At 38.5% G+C, this 14,495-nt stretch overlaps 2 protein-coding genes across 4 annotated transcripts in view; one reads left to right on the top strand and one right to left on the bottom strand.

The window, feature by feature from the left end:
• LOC142353698 (uncharacterized) overlaps positions 1–7,261 on the top strand; it is a 99,022-nt gene extending 91,761 nt beyond the window's left edge. The window contains exons 32-33 of the mRNA XM_075406022.1: positions 543–775; positions 6,465–7,261. Coding sequence (XP_075262137.1) covers positions 543–775; positions 6,465–6,558 — 327 coding nt within the window. The 3' untranslated portion in view covers positions 6,559–7,261. The remainder of the gene's footprint in view (positions 1–542; positions 776–6,464) is intronic.
• A 3,175-nt stretch (positions 7,262–10,436) lies between these two features.
• Positions 10,437–14,495, bottom strand: part of LOC142353493 (uncharacterized) — a 34,453-nt gene continuing 30,394 nt past the window's right edge. For all 3 annotated transcript variants that reach the window (XM_075405745.1, XM_075405746.1, XM_075405744.1), the window contains exon 5: positions 10,437–11,526. In XM_075405745.1, coding sequence (XP_075261860.1) covers positions 10,561–11,526 — 966 coding nt within the window. In that variant the 3' untranslated portion in view covers positions 10,437–10,560. The remainder of the gene's footprint in view (positions 11,527–14,495) is intronic.

Here is a 14,495-nt window from a genome sequence, read left to right as displayed (position 1 = left end):
GTTAGATGACAGTGCTTATACAATCTCAGTGCGTGCTTGCTACTAATTACACATAGCAGTGCATCTAGAATTTAGAAGTCAAAAGCTTATAGTGCGTCATGGTTTGTGATTGCTCTGAAGAGATTCTCAATCCGACTCAGCACTTCCTAAGGCGATCAGAGTGTAAAATTGTAATTTGAGTCAAATAATCATTCTAAGAAGTGAGAGCAAATGCTCAAATAGTGTCATTATCCACCCTTATACTGCTTTTAGATGGCAATTGACCTGTTTGGGGTACCATAGTAGTTCGAGGAATCACTCGGAATAGGTCAACTTAGGGTACTAACCTATCTTAGTGCCCTGAAGTGAACCTTTTGGAATTTTTAATATTGCTAACTAAATTGATTCAGTGCTCAATATCAATGTACAAGTGTGGACGTTGACATTATACTGCTAGTGGTTGAAAAGTATCGTTTTTATGATTCAGTGCACATTCTGTAATAGAATCATACGTCTATCCTGCATAACCACATATATAAAGCAGTTCTATGTTGTATTTACAGATCAACTCCTTGCGAGACCAGATCGAGTTGGAGATGAAGCGAAAGGCATACACCTCCCAATCAGACCTGGCCAATCTGAGTGGGTCAGTGCAGAACCTCAGCTACTCGGGACTAGGGGCAGGAGCAGACAAGTCGGGCCTCACTGGGGGAGCAGATGTGACTCACGGGATGTCAACTGGCCTAGACTACACACCCACTAGACTCACCCCCAGAGCCAGATCACCCTTCAAAAGGTAACACTGGAAAGTAACACTGGAAAATATTTGACTGAAAGATTGTACTTAATGGCATGGCTAATTTGCTTCCTCGCTGCCACCTATTAATGGTTTACTACGTGATGGAAGATAGATCTCATATTAATAGCTTTCATCATTCACCTTCAAGAATAAAAGTTTGGTTACATTTTGCCATTTTTTGCAAAATAAGTAAATGATGTTATTTTTTAGCTGCAAGAATGATAAATCGTTATTTTCAATTTTCGAATAGCTTTTCGAGGGTCTTTTTAGCACGTTTGAAACTTTCTGCGATTTTAACAATTAGTTATTAATTATCGCTCAGACTTTTTTGGTGGCTTTTGAATTTTTGCTTTTAAATTTTTGCATTTCACTCAAACAGGAGAAGCAAAGACAAATGGACAGTGCAGCAGTTTAAATCTTGCAGCGATGTAAAATTGGCTCTGGTGATTTAAATCATTTGAAGCCCCTTAGTTAACCCCCTTCTTAAGAAGTTTTTGATTGATCCCGCGCCCGCCAGCTGTTGAGATCAATTCGTCCGACACTAGTTGTTTGTTTTTATTGGTAGTTTTTTATAACTCTTAATAGTTTTCTGTATTAAGCTCTGATACCATCATTTTTAGCCCCTTAGTGATATGATTCCCTCTCCCAGGCTTAAGCAGGACAAATTAATCCCTCAGGCTTGCAGGCTTGTCTTTTGAGGGAAATCAGTCCGACGTTAGTTGGCTGCGTTTGTAAATTATTCTTGATTAATTAGTCAACCTCCCTAAGGCTAGTATTTAGCCGCTCTTTTTTTAATTGCTCTTGAACGATTTGTGAAGCAATTATTGTAAATATGTGAATCTTTTTTCCTGTTTTGGTTAACCCTTTTGTTGACCCTTTTGAGCTTAACCCTTTTTTGGTTAACCCTTTTGGTTAACCCTTTTGTTGACAACACTCATTCCAATTCACTTCTGGAGTGACTTCCTGAGTTTTTGCGCGACCTAAATTGCTCGAGGGCATAGTGCATTAGGTTATAAATGTGCATTAGGTTATCATAGTGCATTATATAGTGCATTAGGTTATCAAAGTTCATTAAATCGATTGCTAGCTGACATTCGTATTATGCTTAATATCGTTCAGTTTAGAGGATGAAATAAGTCTAGTTTTAGAATCTAACCGAATATGCAGAATTTGCGCAAATAAAAAAAGTTGGTCACTTCAAGATTCTATTAATTTCTACCTCTTGTGTTTTCTTTTCCTGTTTCAATCCCTATGTGTGTCAAGCGGGTTAACGGCAGCTATTTGCCGGCTATGTTTTTTCGTCTATCCGTTGTTCGTCTGACGGTTGTCCCAAAAGTGATTTTTTGTTTTAGGAAACGGGATTAGCTGAAGCCCGAGGGCATTAATTTGCTAAGCTACTCTGAGAACTGTGCTGGTCTCTCCTCCACCAAACAGTAATTTTCTAAAACACTTGATTTAGAATCCATTGTTTTCTACAACCATAATTGCATTTTCAAATTAGAGTATACCGCACTGCGGGTGTTGTGCAGCTCACTATTAAACAGTTGGTCATCGCTGTTTCTGAGATAAAGTTTGCCGAAAAAGAAATAATTTCAAAAATTTTTATGAAAATCTTTCTTCATCAATAACTTTTCACAACGTTTTTACAACGTATCCATCTAATGTGTTTCAGTGATGACCTCAATTGGCAATGTTTTTTTGGGGCTTAAGTCTCAAAATATTTTTGTTTAAATGTACTTCGGACAAACCTTTCAGCGGCCTTTTTGGCCTGTTTTGTTCTTTGTGCGGTGATCTTTTACTTCTCAATTTTTGGCCAATCTAATTTGCACTCATTCAGGCTTTCAACAAATTTTGAGAGTGAAACAAAGAAAGTGGTTTTTTACCGTTTTTTTCGAGAGGGCAATAAATTGAGATGTGAAAAAATTTCCAAGCGACAAAATTTCACATGTTCACGTGCCGATTTTCATGCAGTTTTTTTAATCTAAACTTCAGTTTTGTGCGTATTTTTGGATGGTTTTGCGCTTGGCATCATTGCGTTTATTAGGAGTTGAATGGACACCACTGGGTTGAATTCTTGTTTTTAATAGCCACCGTCAGCCTCTCATTGGCTATTATTTAGGCTCTTTTTTAATAGCCGCACAGCGATAGCTGGGGCTAGTATTGGCCTTCTCTTGGTTTTTGTTTTTATTTCGTCGTCATGATTTTTGTTACGACCATATGACGTCACAGCCACTTTTTGTTGATTCGTTCATGCAATTTCAACTGAATCGCATGTGTGACGTCATTTTTCGCTCTTAGTGGAGCGAGTTTTTTTGTTCATTTGCGTGATTAAATTTTTGGTCACACTTGACTTACTTCACTCTCAAAAATGACTTCCTCACTTTGAAATTGACTTTTTTTTTTACTTTAATTCAAAGAGATAAGGTCAAATGGGTGTGTGTCACTCTAAATGGAGGTTATTTGAGACCAGCTAATAGAGGCAGCAATAACTTATACAGATTTTTAATCAAAATATAACAGATCAGCCTTCAATGAAAAGACGAATTTTTTTGGTCTGTCTTTTTTACTGTTTTTTTTAGACTGCCGATCTACGAATCTATTGCGGCTATTTTCTGGCAATCTGCCAGCTATGTTTTTAAATTGGCTTCACCTTTTGATCACGTATTTCGTTTACATAAGTAACGATTTCACGCTTGACTTCTGACTTACTTCACTCACTGTTTCAAACTGAATGGATTTTAAGTCCTTTCATGTATTGAATTACGTAATGTGAATACGGTCAAGGTCAAAAGAGCAAAGTCAAAAGAAACGGGATAAACATCTAAAGCCGGTCATTAAGTCAAAGTGCAATGGGTTATCAAAGTTCATTAAGGCGGTTGCTGGCCGACATTAGTATTATGCTTAATAGCCTTCCTTTTAGTGGTTGCATTCACTTTAATTTTAGAATCTAATCGAATATGCAGAATTTACTCTCCAATAAAGAACGCTTTGACATTTATCTTAATTTTTTCTTTTTCTGTTTCAATCCTAATGAGTGTCAAGCGGGTCAACGGCGGCTATTATCCGACAATTTGCCGGCTGTGTTTGTTAAAAGCGGTTCTTCTGTTAAAAGCGGTTTCGTTAAAAAAATATGACCAAAATTTGAAAGATTTTAATTTTTGCTTTTTTGCAATTCTTTCACTTTTTTGGAAAAGACATTTGCGCGGTTAATAAGGCCTACCTAGCTTTTTGTGGGTCATTTCTTTTATCTGTGCAATAGGTGTATCATTGCTATGTGTACCTGTTTTTTTATGAGGAATTCATTGTTTTGAACTAATCTGTTCAAATTATAATCTGTACAATTCCCCTGCACAGTTCCAAATTTAACCCAGTAGGCTTGATTTCACTGTTTCTTCGAGGTTTTCGTTTCGGTGGTTTCTAGCTCTAGTTTCTGTTTAAATAATAAAAATTCGTTTAATTGTTGTTCAGGACTTGTCCTGTTATATTTGCGAAACGAAAATTTGTTTCGCTTTACTTTAGTTCATAGGTTCACAGCATTTTGTGTGAAGTTTTTTCGGCTTCTGTAGGCTAGTTTCTTTCTTCTCTCTTCCTACACAAAGTGCTTTTAAAGATCTACTCAAAGTGCTTTTGGCTCTGCAAAGCCATGTAAAATGAACAGTCAGGATCAAAAACGAAATCGAAATAGGAACTGGATAAACCCATAAAGACCAGTGTTGGATGCTCATTATTTGAACGTTGTGCTAATTAGGCTTAGTAACCAGGTCGAATGTTCATTTGTTTATTAATAGCCGCCCTCATCTTCTCAGCCGGCTATTATTGCGCTCGTATTTTTTTTTACTTCGTCAAACTTTTTTTCGCTTTACCATTTTGCCGCTTTTTCGACATTTTACGTGAAATCTTTTTGACTTCTCTAGGCTAGTTTCTCTCTTCTCTCATTCTGCTAAAAGTGAATTTGAACATCAGTTGCTAAGCAAAGCAATTCAAAATGAAAAGAGTCGGTATAAAAAATTGAAGTCAGAAATAGAAACGGGATAAACCCATAAAGCCCAATTTTAGATGCCCGCTATTTGAACGTCGTTCCTATAAGTCTTAGTTACCACCTCTAATGCTTATTGGTGTTGATAGTAGCCCCTGTAGCCTCTCTCTAAGAAACAGAAGTGTGTTCAACTACGAAATGCCATCAAAATAAATCAGACTTTTTGTACAAAAATCTTTTTTTTTCAATATATTCTATTCGTTCAATCCCAATCATGCTTATTGTAATCAACGGCGGCTATTTTCTGGCAATCTGCCGGGTATGTTTGCTATTGAAACCAATCTCTGTATCCTCTCTTTCAAAAACAGGAACAGGTCTTACTACAAAATCCATTACAAATTAGCTTGTACTTTAAAAAGATATTTGTACAACAATCAATTGGTTGTTGATATTTCAACCTCAATCGGGGTTATAGGAATCAATTGCGGCTTTTTTGTACAATGTGCAGGGTATGTTTATCTCGCAGCTGAATTTCTCTGTGGCAAATTTCAGTTTTGTGATAAACTAAGCATCTTATAGCTTAGCATAGCTCAAATATAAATTTCTCCAACTTTTAGCTTCGCACCCAGACGATGAGTATTATAAAGAGTTCTGCAGACCCGATGAGGGCACCTTTTACTGGTTTCAGGGTTAGCTATAGAATGCTCGTAGACTTAACTGTTTTCTTTGCTATACTCTAACTGACTCAACACTCTTTCAAAAGTAATTGAGATCATAGTAAAAGCTGATGTAAGACTGATGATTAATTTCATAGCATCAAGTTTGTAGCACGGAATTGCGAATTCGTGGTCCCGGATTGGTAAAGCTGTGCTGAATTATTTCAGAAGTAAATATCCAGATGCTAGTATCTTCTGGAGAAATTTGATAACAAATTTGTTTTGATTCTGGAACGCGTTTTTCTCTGAAATTTTTCTCTGCTGGTTTTCTGATTGTTCATGCTTTCTTTGTCTGCTATTATATTTACTTGTTCTCTAATGAAGTTCACAGCATTTATGTGGGTCTTGCTGGTTTTTATGCCAGTTTTCGTCTGAGCAATTTTGTAAAGCAGGCTATTATCAAAATCCACCACATTGTTTGAGAACAAACCGTCCGATACGAAAATATTTTTAAGTGCGGGTTGAATTCGAACGGCAAGTTTTTAAATCGTTTTATGGAATTAGAATTATTCAAAGTTTTGATTGGTCACTTGGTTCAATGGTAAACCAAGCAATTACTTCAAAATAGTGGTCTGGTCATATTTTCCTCTTGATTCTATCGTGGTGAAACTGCAATCTTTCTTATTGAGTGATTGTTTGAAAACATGAATGACAGAAGCCACTTGTTGTGGGCGTAGGCTGTTATATCCAGTTGCTTTGAAAGCGGAATTGGGTTAATTCCGATTGTCTTTGCTTTGAGAATCAAACTTTCCTGTAACACCGTATTATTTCAACTTTCATGTTTCGATTTCAAGGGAGCATTTTTGGAGTTATCACAAACAGTTATAATTTGATTCGAGGTTCTAAATTGACCGGATTAGTCATATATGACGGGAATGACCCCGTTAGTTCAGTTAATTTTTTTTATTGCGAGAGAGAAATGGTCGATTGCCTGTTGGAGTTCTGTACTTTTTTTCATACTTCCTCTGTTCAACTATAATTGTGCTTTTGATAGGTCTGCCAGAGCCAGTCCCCTTCCCCAGTCAGTTGCCAGATTACGAGCCGGAAGTCTTCCACGATCACGCACTGATGTCTCTAAGATGCACTGATACCGATCACCATTCTACCAACACCCAATTCATGCATCAATCTGCCACCAAAGCTAATAGTTAATAAACTAACTTGTCTCAAAACTTGACTAGAAATAAACTTGATTTGGAACCACTGAAAATACCCTTAGATAAAACGACCTCACAAACAGACAAAGACCTCCCCTAGTGATGAATGGTCTTCTATTTTAGTGTTTGATAAATCCTTATTTTGTGCCTTTAAGTTTGCCAGAGTTGACTCTAAAATGGACATTGAATAATACTGTCGTCATTTTTTCATCAGATTCATGGTACAATTTTAACTGATCTTTCATCATAGTACTCTAAGCAAGAAAGCTGGCCATATTACACATCAATTGTACTTGAGCGAATATTTAATAATTGATATTATCAATTGAAATTGTAAATAGCTTCACGCATATTTTATACATAATATTACGTATAAATACAAACAATCCACAGCTTTCCATTTCGTGCTTAATTTTGAACTAAATTCTCTCTTTGAGTAGTACTTTTGAGTTCCTTTCTATTAATTCTGTAAATAGTATTAAAGAATTTGTGTCCATCATTTGAAATTGTTGCATTTCCTTCATCTTCTGATTTGCTGCCGTTGTTCAATTAATTCCTAACTCTACTGTTGTATTGTACATATCTAAATAACCTGTAAATGTGTGAATTTCTTCAATCAATATTTTTTGCTTAATCATTTTTATCGCATCATTTTTGAGGTCTCTAGTCAAAAGGAAGATTGCCGGAATTAGTAAACAGTTAACAAGTTTTTAACCAGAGAAACAACTTGTAAGGATGGAATGAGCATATATAGTCCATGTGTAAATGATCTAGCTGAAACATTTCTGGTTTCTATGTCCTGGATGTACTCACCCAGCTTTAGATGGGTGTAATCACGCAACTATAGAGCATGCGGGGGTGATTGTGCATTAACTCAATAACCTCAGTAGTCTGTTCTGCGAGCACGTTTTTTCACCGACACATTCGCTAGACAAAATTGGGTACAATATCGAGTGCGCTAATGCAAAGCTTGCACTTCAATGAGGTCAGATATGAAAATGCAGGAAGTATTGGTCTTATACGCCAAAATGATAATTTTAAACTTGATAGGCGTTAAGATAATTTAAAATGAAGACAGAAGAGTGCTCTGCAAGCATCATAATGGTGCAGAATATTCTTAGGACAAAGTTTGCCCACAGTCCTGTTGGTCTTTCAATTGCTCTCAAACCACTCTTATAGCAACTATATTAGTCCCGCAGTCTTCCAATTTTTATTTGATCGATGTTTCTTCTGAGCCTTTCGACTTTTTGTCCTCAAAAATGGGAAGACCGGGTAACTACAGGAGTGCATAGTAAGTTCTCTTAGCGCCTTATAGGCGCACTAGTCTCTAAGTATGTAATTCAATAAGACAATTTTAGTATATTTGACCCTTCCCCGTTTTAACCCCATCCGCCATTACCATCTCACTTATATCCTCGCTCCTCTCTCCACTCCACCTCATTCCACCCATAACCCCGAACACGGCCTCTGACCGCGCTAACCAGCCTTCCCTCCTCTACTAGCCCATTAAGCAGCGCAGGTAGCTAAAGCCCACTGCCATCACCAGTCATTTTAGAGGAGTGCTGGCGAGTTATATCTGATGCAATTTATAGTGCGACCGATTACTTGTCTGACTGTTATTGAACTGACTTCTCAAAAAACAATTAAATTAAGTTAGAAGACAACTATTGTAGTTTTTGACAGCAAAGATGTGCTCCATAATCCTAAGTTACTAGCCAGCAGAGGTCAACCTCTCACCAGTCGGTTCTGAGCAATTCGCCCGACTTATGTTTGGAGTTGACCAGGTAAGTGCTTTTTCGAATCGTTTAAAAGATAACAATTGTAGTTATTATAATAGTCCCGCTGGTCATTTTTCATGCAACTTTTTCCCACTACCAACGTACTTTTTGTCGCCTGACCATTTGACTTTTTGTCCTCAAAAACGGGATAAATAAGCAAAGAGCCACAGCATTAAGTTCTGTTAGAGCCGCACATCTCGCCTTGCGTCTTCCCAGTTCTAACTATTGTCTAGCCGAAACTGTCGAGGGGACATCAATTCGTAGTCTGAAAGACAGTTTCTCCCTACTCATCCATGTTCACTCTACTCAATTCACCCGCGTCCCCCACCCACAGACACTTTGCTCACTCAGACCTCATTAATGAAACTTAAGCTAGAACTAAGCTGGTGCGAACTACTGACGAAGCCATCCACAACGACAGAAGTGGTTGAGAGCAATTCACCAGACGTTAGACGGTTATGATTTTCCTTCTGATTTCAATTGTCACATAAAGATCTAAAAGTAGTAAAAACTCCCGAGCAAGCCAGTAAACCACGAGTGCGCGGATGCGAAGCGCTGTGTCGTCGGTTTTTTGCGACCATCAAAAATTTCTCTAGTTTTGATCCTTTATATTAAATGGCACCGCTTGACGTTCGAGAGCAATTCATCCAACGTTAGTCGAATTATGTTCGGAAAAAAAACAACTCGTCAATCAGACACGGTGCATCTCATCTGAAACTAGTTGTTCTAACACGAAGTTCAACGACAGCACGTTTTTAATTCGAAGGTGCTGCTAACAATGTATATCATTGCATATTAGTTCTCATTACTCGCTCAAAAAAAGTTCGTTCAACCATCTCAGACCAAATAAGGTTGAGCGTTTCTGTTCGATAGCTAACTTTTTTGAAGATTTCATTTAAATGTGGTGCTCTTAACCACGTTCAGAAAATTTATCAGAAAACTCATCAGAAAATTTATTTGCAATAAGTTAAATCTGTCATAACGATGAAAAAGTGTTTGTAAAGAGCGATTTCTTTCTGATAAAAGGTATTTCACAACACTAACAGTAACAGCTTGGACAGATCACTAGGCCCTGGTATTGAAAAAATTTTGCTCCTCCATTCAATTGAAAACACGATATAATAAACTCGTCGCATCAACTTTTGTGATTTATTGATTGATATTCGTGCATTTACAGACGTTAACAGTGCAATAGTGCAATTATTTGTTTCTCTTACGTTAAATATACACCCACATAATAACAGGATATAGACCCACACAATAACTGGATAGAACAGCGCGCAAGGCCAAATTTTCAAGCTAGACTGCTACTTTTTTCGTGAGAAATTAACTACCGTTCTCTGACATACCAAGTTCATGGTGTATATTGAAGAGAACCCGGTATACCGGGAGGAACCATGAGAGAAACGAATGTCAAGGGGCAGTTTTCTTAAGTTGTTAGTTACAAACGTGCGTTTTGGTTTTCTGCTTTGTACTTAACGCAATATTGTACTTTTTACCTAGTTTTGCTTCAGCAACCGATAACAATTTTATCGGTTGCACCATTTTATCGTTTTTAAATTTCTAGATCAATGCAGTGCCTTAGTCCCCCCCCCCCCCAGCGTAGTGGGTGCATATTATATGGGACGTGCGTCTGGGTGGGGGGGGGGGGGGTCTCTTTAGATCAGTCAACAAAAATGTTTTGACTGTGACTAAGGGATTCATTTCAATCCATCAATACCTCCATTTGTGAAAAACAGTTGTTAAATTCAATTTCACATGACTTTTTTGAATTGTGAAAGTGTGTTGACCAGTTCTAATGATTAAGTCCAATTCACAAATCAAATTTCTGAATTGGTTGATGGATGCCAATAACAATTATCTTGATTACCTTCTATTAACAATAATTTCCCTTAAGAACGTGTTTTTCTATGCCCGTTGGCTCATTTGAACAGATTCGGTATACTCTTTGTAAAAGGCAAAGTTTAACCTCTCTCAGATAAAACTATTACCCTCCTCTTCTACTCAAAGCCTCACTATGAAATATTTCAATTGGTTGCAAGATTATATTATAAATAGATTAAAATTTACCCAAACAATACGAAATATAGAAAGAAACTGGTTAAAAGCAATTTTCTTACATTCTTTATTAGTCTTCGCCACTATCCGCCTAATTTTAGGTTTCGACCCAATGTTCTTGACCTCTACTTCCGTCGCTCCTTCCACCTGGACTGGCACTGCTACTGGCGGAAGGGTTTCCATTCATACTTCCTACACTGTGCTTCCCAACACTGGCTTTCTCAGGCGACCGCATTCGTCTTGCTTCGGTAATTTTGGGAATTTGCACCCAAAGGAGGAAGCACAAAATGAGCGCAGAGATAATCTGACAAATTCCACACACAATAAATGGGTATTTCGGGTCCAGAGTGTAGAGTGCAGTTCCGCCCGAATAGCCGATTGTTCGGAGAGCGAAAATGAACAAACTGGAGATCGAGATAAAGCGACGTGCAATTCGTGGGCTGGGCACGAGCAGATTAAACCCGGGCATTTGAGATGAAGTCCGCAAGGCGTTGAATAGCTCACATACGAAGATAACTATTGACCAGCCCCACCATACGTTAATGAAGGGCAACATACATATCACAGCTATAAGGGCGTTGCCAAAAATAACGCAGGCGAAATTGTCAATTTTGATCAAGGAAACCAAACAGAATACTGGAATGACAACAAGCTGAGGCAGAACAATTGTTATAGATGCCTCCCTAGGGTTGTACCCCCAATTCTCTTTAAGATACTTAGTTCCACACAGGGTTATAACAGCCAGACTCATTCCAGCGCTTTCTGAGAAGAACAGGTATAACCAGGCAGCCCAGCTGGCTTTCGAGATGTCTTTCCACAAAAGGTGGAAGTAGTTTGAGTTATCATCTCTAGTTTGGGAAATGCTGGTTAGGATGCTGGCCATGGAGCTGACACTCATGTGGCGACTTCGACGGCGATCCACTTGGTCTCGTATTTCTTTGGGGGGCCATTCCCGCTCTTCCTCGTGTCGCTCCAGGGCATCTTCGTCCATTGTGGAGTAGGAAGCACGGTAGAGACGAGAGGCTGACTCGGGAAACAGGAGAGATTCACCTTCGTTCTCCACCTACAAACAAGCATTTTAACTATTTTTATTAATCACTTTGTTTTTAATATCGCGTGATAAATTTCTCGAGGATAAATGTCATTCATAACTTAAAAAATTCATAAGATCTCATCAGTTCACCGCCCGATACATGAAGAAAATCGTGTGTGCAATTTAAGCGCATCAACCCATATAATCGTGTTTACAATTCACGGCAGTCAAAAATCCAAGCGAAGTTGCTACTTTTCCCTGATTTGTGCACTAAATCAACAAATTTTGGAAGTATCGCGAAATACTTCGTATATATTAGAGCAAAATCTTAGTCGTCCCAGCGATTTAGTGCCCTGACACGAGCGCTCTTGCACTCGACCCGAGTGCTGGACACGAGGCCCGAGGGGGACTAAGAATTTCTTCTAACGTATTTAGAGAATCAAGGGTACGAAACTGTTAATTTAGAAATTAAAGTACGATTTTGCAGATTACTGAGTTCTTTCCAAAAATGCAGGCGTTGAAATAAACCAAACTTATCCGTCGTCTCCGATAGCGAAGCAGCCGATTTTCAGTGGTTTGATTCGAGTGTCAACAATTAGGTTTCTTAGTGTGAATGAAATTAAGACGTATAGACGTGAAGGTCTAATTTTTTGTCCTAACTCAGTGTCCTATAGGACAAAAAAATATTTTCAATTCTTTAAGTCAAAATTGAGTCTTTAAAACTAAGCTCTCTGCCTCAAATTTTAAGTAACTGATGAAATTGTACCCTGGGTTCTCTAAAAACGATCATGACTCACAACTGCACTTCTGTTGCCAACAAATTTGTTGTTCTAGAGATAATCGTTAGTCTCCCACAAACTTGAAACACAACAAATGACTAAACTGCATCTGTTTACAATTTACTTGAACGTGGTGCCCTTTAATAAAACCATTGATATCACGGCAAATGTAAAGGAAGCCGAAGTAAAAGTAAGCCTACAGAAAAGCAAGCCGAAAGTTGTGTAATAGTTATGTAATCTATAAGAAATAATCCATTGTTAGCCGTTACAATCAATACTGCGCGTAGTATTATAGTGCATAATGTATTCCAATGCACCAAAGAAACAACAATACGCCCCACTGTGGGATGTAATCCGGAAATTGCGGGGAGCGCGCCCACCGACCCGCCAGGGGCAACTTAAAATACGGGTATCCCAAATTTTTCGGCTTGCTTGCCTATCGGCTTGCTTGACCGCTACCGTGTCATTGGTTATTGTTAAAAGTTAATTAAGTGATATCAGGTGGCGGTCACGCAAGCCGATAGGCAAGCAAGCCGAATTTTGAAAATGAAGTCAAGTAAACCAAAAAATTTGGGATACCCGTATTTTAAGTTGCCCCTGGCGAGTCGGTGGGTGCTCCACGCGATTTTCGGATTACATCCCACAGCAAATGAGAGGCATAGCTATAGACAGCGGTCCGCTGAGCTCCGTACCGTACCCACTAGATGTCTAAAAATTGACGTATTTTTGTTTCTTTGGTGCATTGGAATACATTATGCAGTATAATACTACGCGCAGTATTGATTGTAACGGCTAACAATATATTATTTCTGATAGATTACATAACTATTACATAATCTTCGGCTTGCTTTTCTGTTGGCCTACTTTTACTTCGGTTTCCTTTACATTCTTCCTGACACATTAGTCGGCCAATGCTCCTCGTCGCAAAGCCTTGAGAAATGTTGAGGACGCTTTAGCCAGCTACTAAAATGAATGGCATCTTGACTTCCGCAATTCTCATAAAAAATATTTTTTTGTGTCTCCAGCAATTACCAAGGATTCATCAAAGTTCCTGACTGCGACTAATAGGTTTGTCTTGTTTGCAGTGTGCAGACTATTGTTACATTCGAAAGCTGATGTTAATCTGCTAAGCCACAAGGCCTGGAAATTTTCGACTGAGTCGAAATCGCTATCGTTTACAAAGATTTTTCATTCAAACAGGCGAATGACGAAAGAATAGCACATCCCGGGACATCACGATCCCGAAATCACTTGTGGCGGTTGATAATGTCTCCTCTGCCAGCTGCAGCAATAGTCTTGGCCACCATATTTATCCGTTGTTCTGTCATTAGAGAGGACAGTTTCAATATAGAGAAAACAAGATTCGAGTTTGCCTTTGCAACTCACTTGATATTTGCGGGTGCTCATACGGCGGACCAGGAAGAGCCAAGGCGGTGCGCTCAACCAGTACTCAGAACTAGGTTTGCTGCAGAGAAGTCTATGTGAGCCGGGCATCAATTTTTTTGAATGGAATGCTGGTCAAATTTATCGAGTATCGCAGTTTTGGGTTGTCGGGAAGTTCCCTAGGAAATGTGCCATTGTAGATGTGTTGCAATCAATCATTCCTGTGACTATTTAAGCATGACAGAGCAGAATTGATACAGACTGTAATTTTAGAACATAAGTCTACGAAGTTGAATCGGCAGTGTGGCTTGTTTCCACAAAACTGCGAGATGACGCATCTCAGAAAAAGTTTTAGAGAATCCATTTAAGTTGTGTCACTCATTAAAAATAATGGAAAATTTGAGGTAAGGTTGTTTAATGAGTTTCAGTCAGCTTTGGACAACTCAAAGTGGTTTTGGATTTCCGCACGCACGAGTTTCCCCCTCACCAGATCAAATTTCCCAATCTTTCAAAATTTGGGCTCTAAAAGCACTTGAACCCTGAGCTGCTTCCAAAACTTCTATGCTATTAAATGTGGTCCGTTGTGTATCTTCATCAATACTACACATTTTTTGATATACTTGACACATTTTTTGATCATGGAGACGATATTAGCTCAATTCTTTGCTCGTTACGCTGATTCAATGTCAATGCCATTATAGTGAGTAAAGTTTGGGACTTTTGTGGGTTGCGACCCCAAAATCTTTTAATTCATTGCAATCCTGTGCTCTCCACTAAGCCAACTGGTCCACACTGCGAGATTCCTACTATGCTCTTATATTGAGCTATCATTTCAAG

The sequence above is a fragment of the Convolutriloba macropyga genome, chromosome 14 (assembly GCF_964194025.1).
Source record: "Convolutriloba macropyga chromosome 14, txConMacr16.3, whole genome shotgun sequence".
In the NCBI taxonomy this organism is placed as follows: domain Eukaryota; kingdom Metazoa; phylum Xenacoelomorpha; order Acoela; family Convolutidae; genus Convolutriloba; species Convolutriloba macropyga.
Note: the sequence above shows the minus strand (reverse complement) of the source record. Positions and strands in the feature narration are given on the sequence as shown.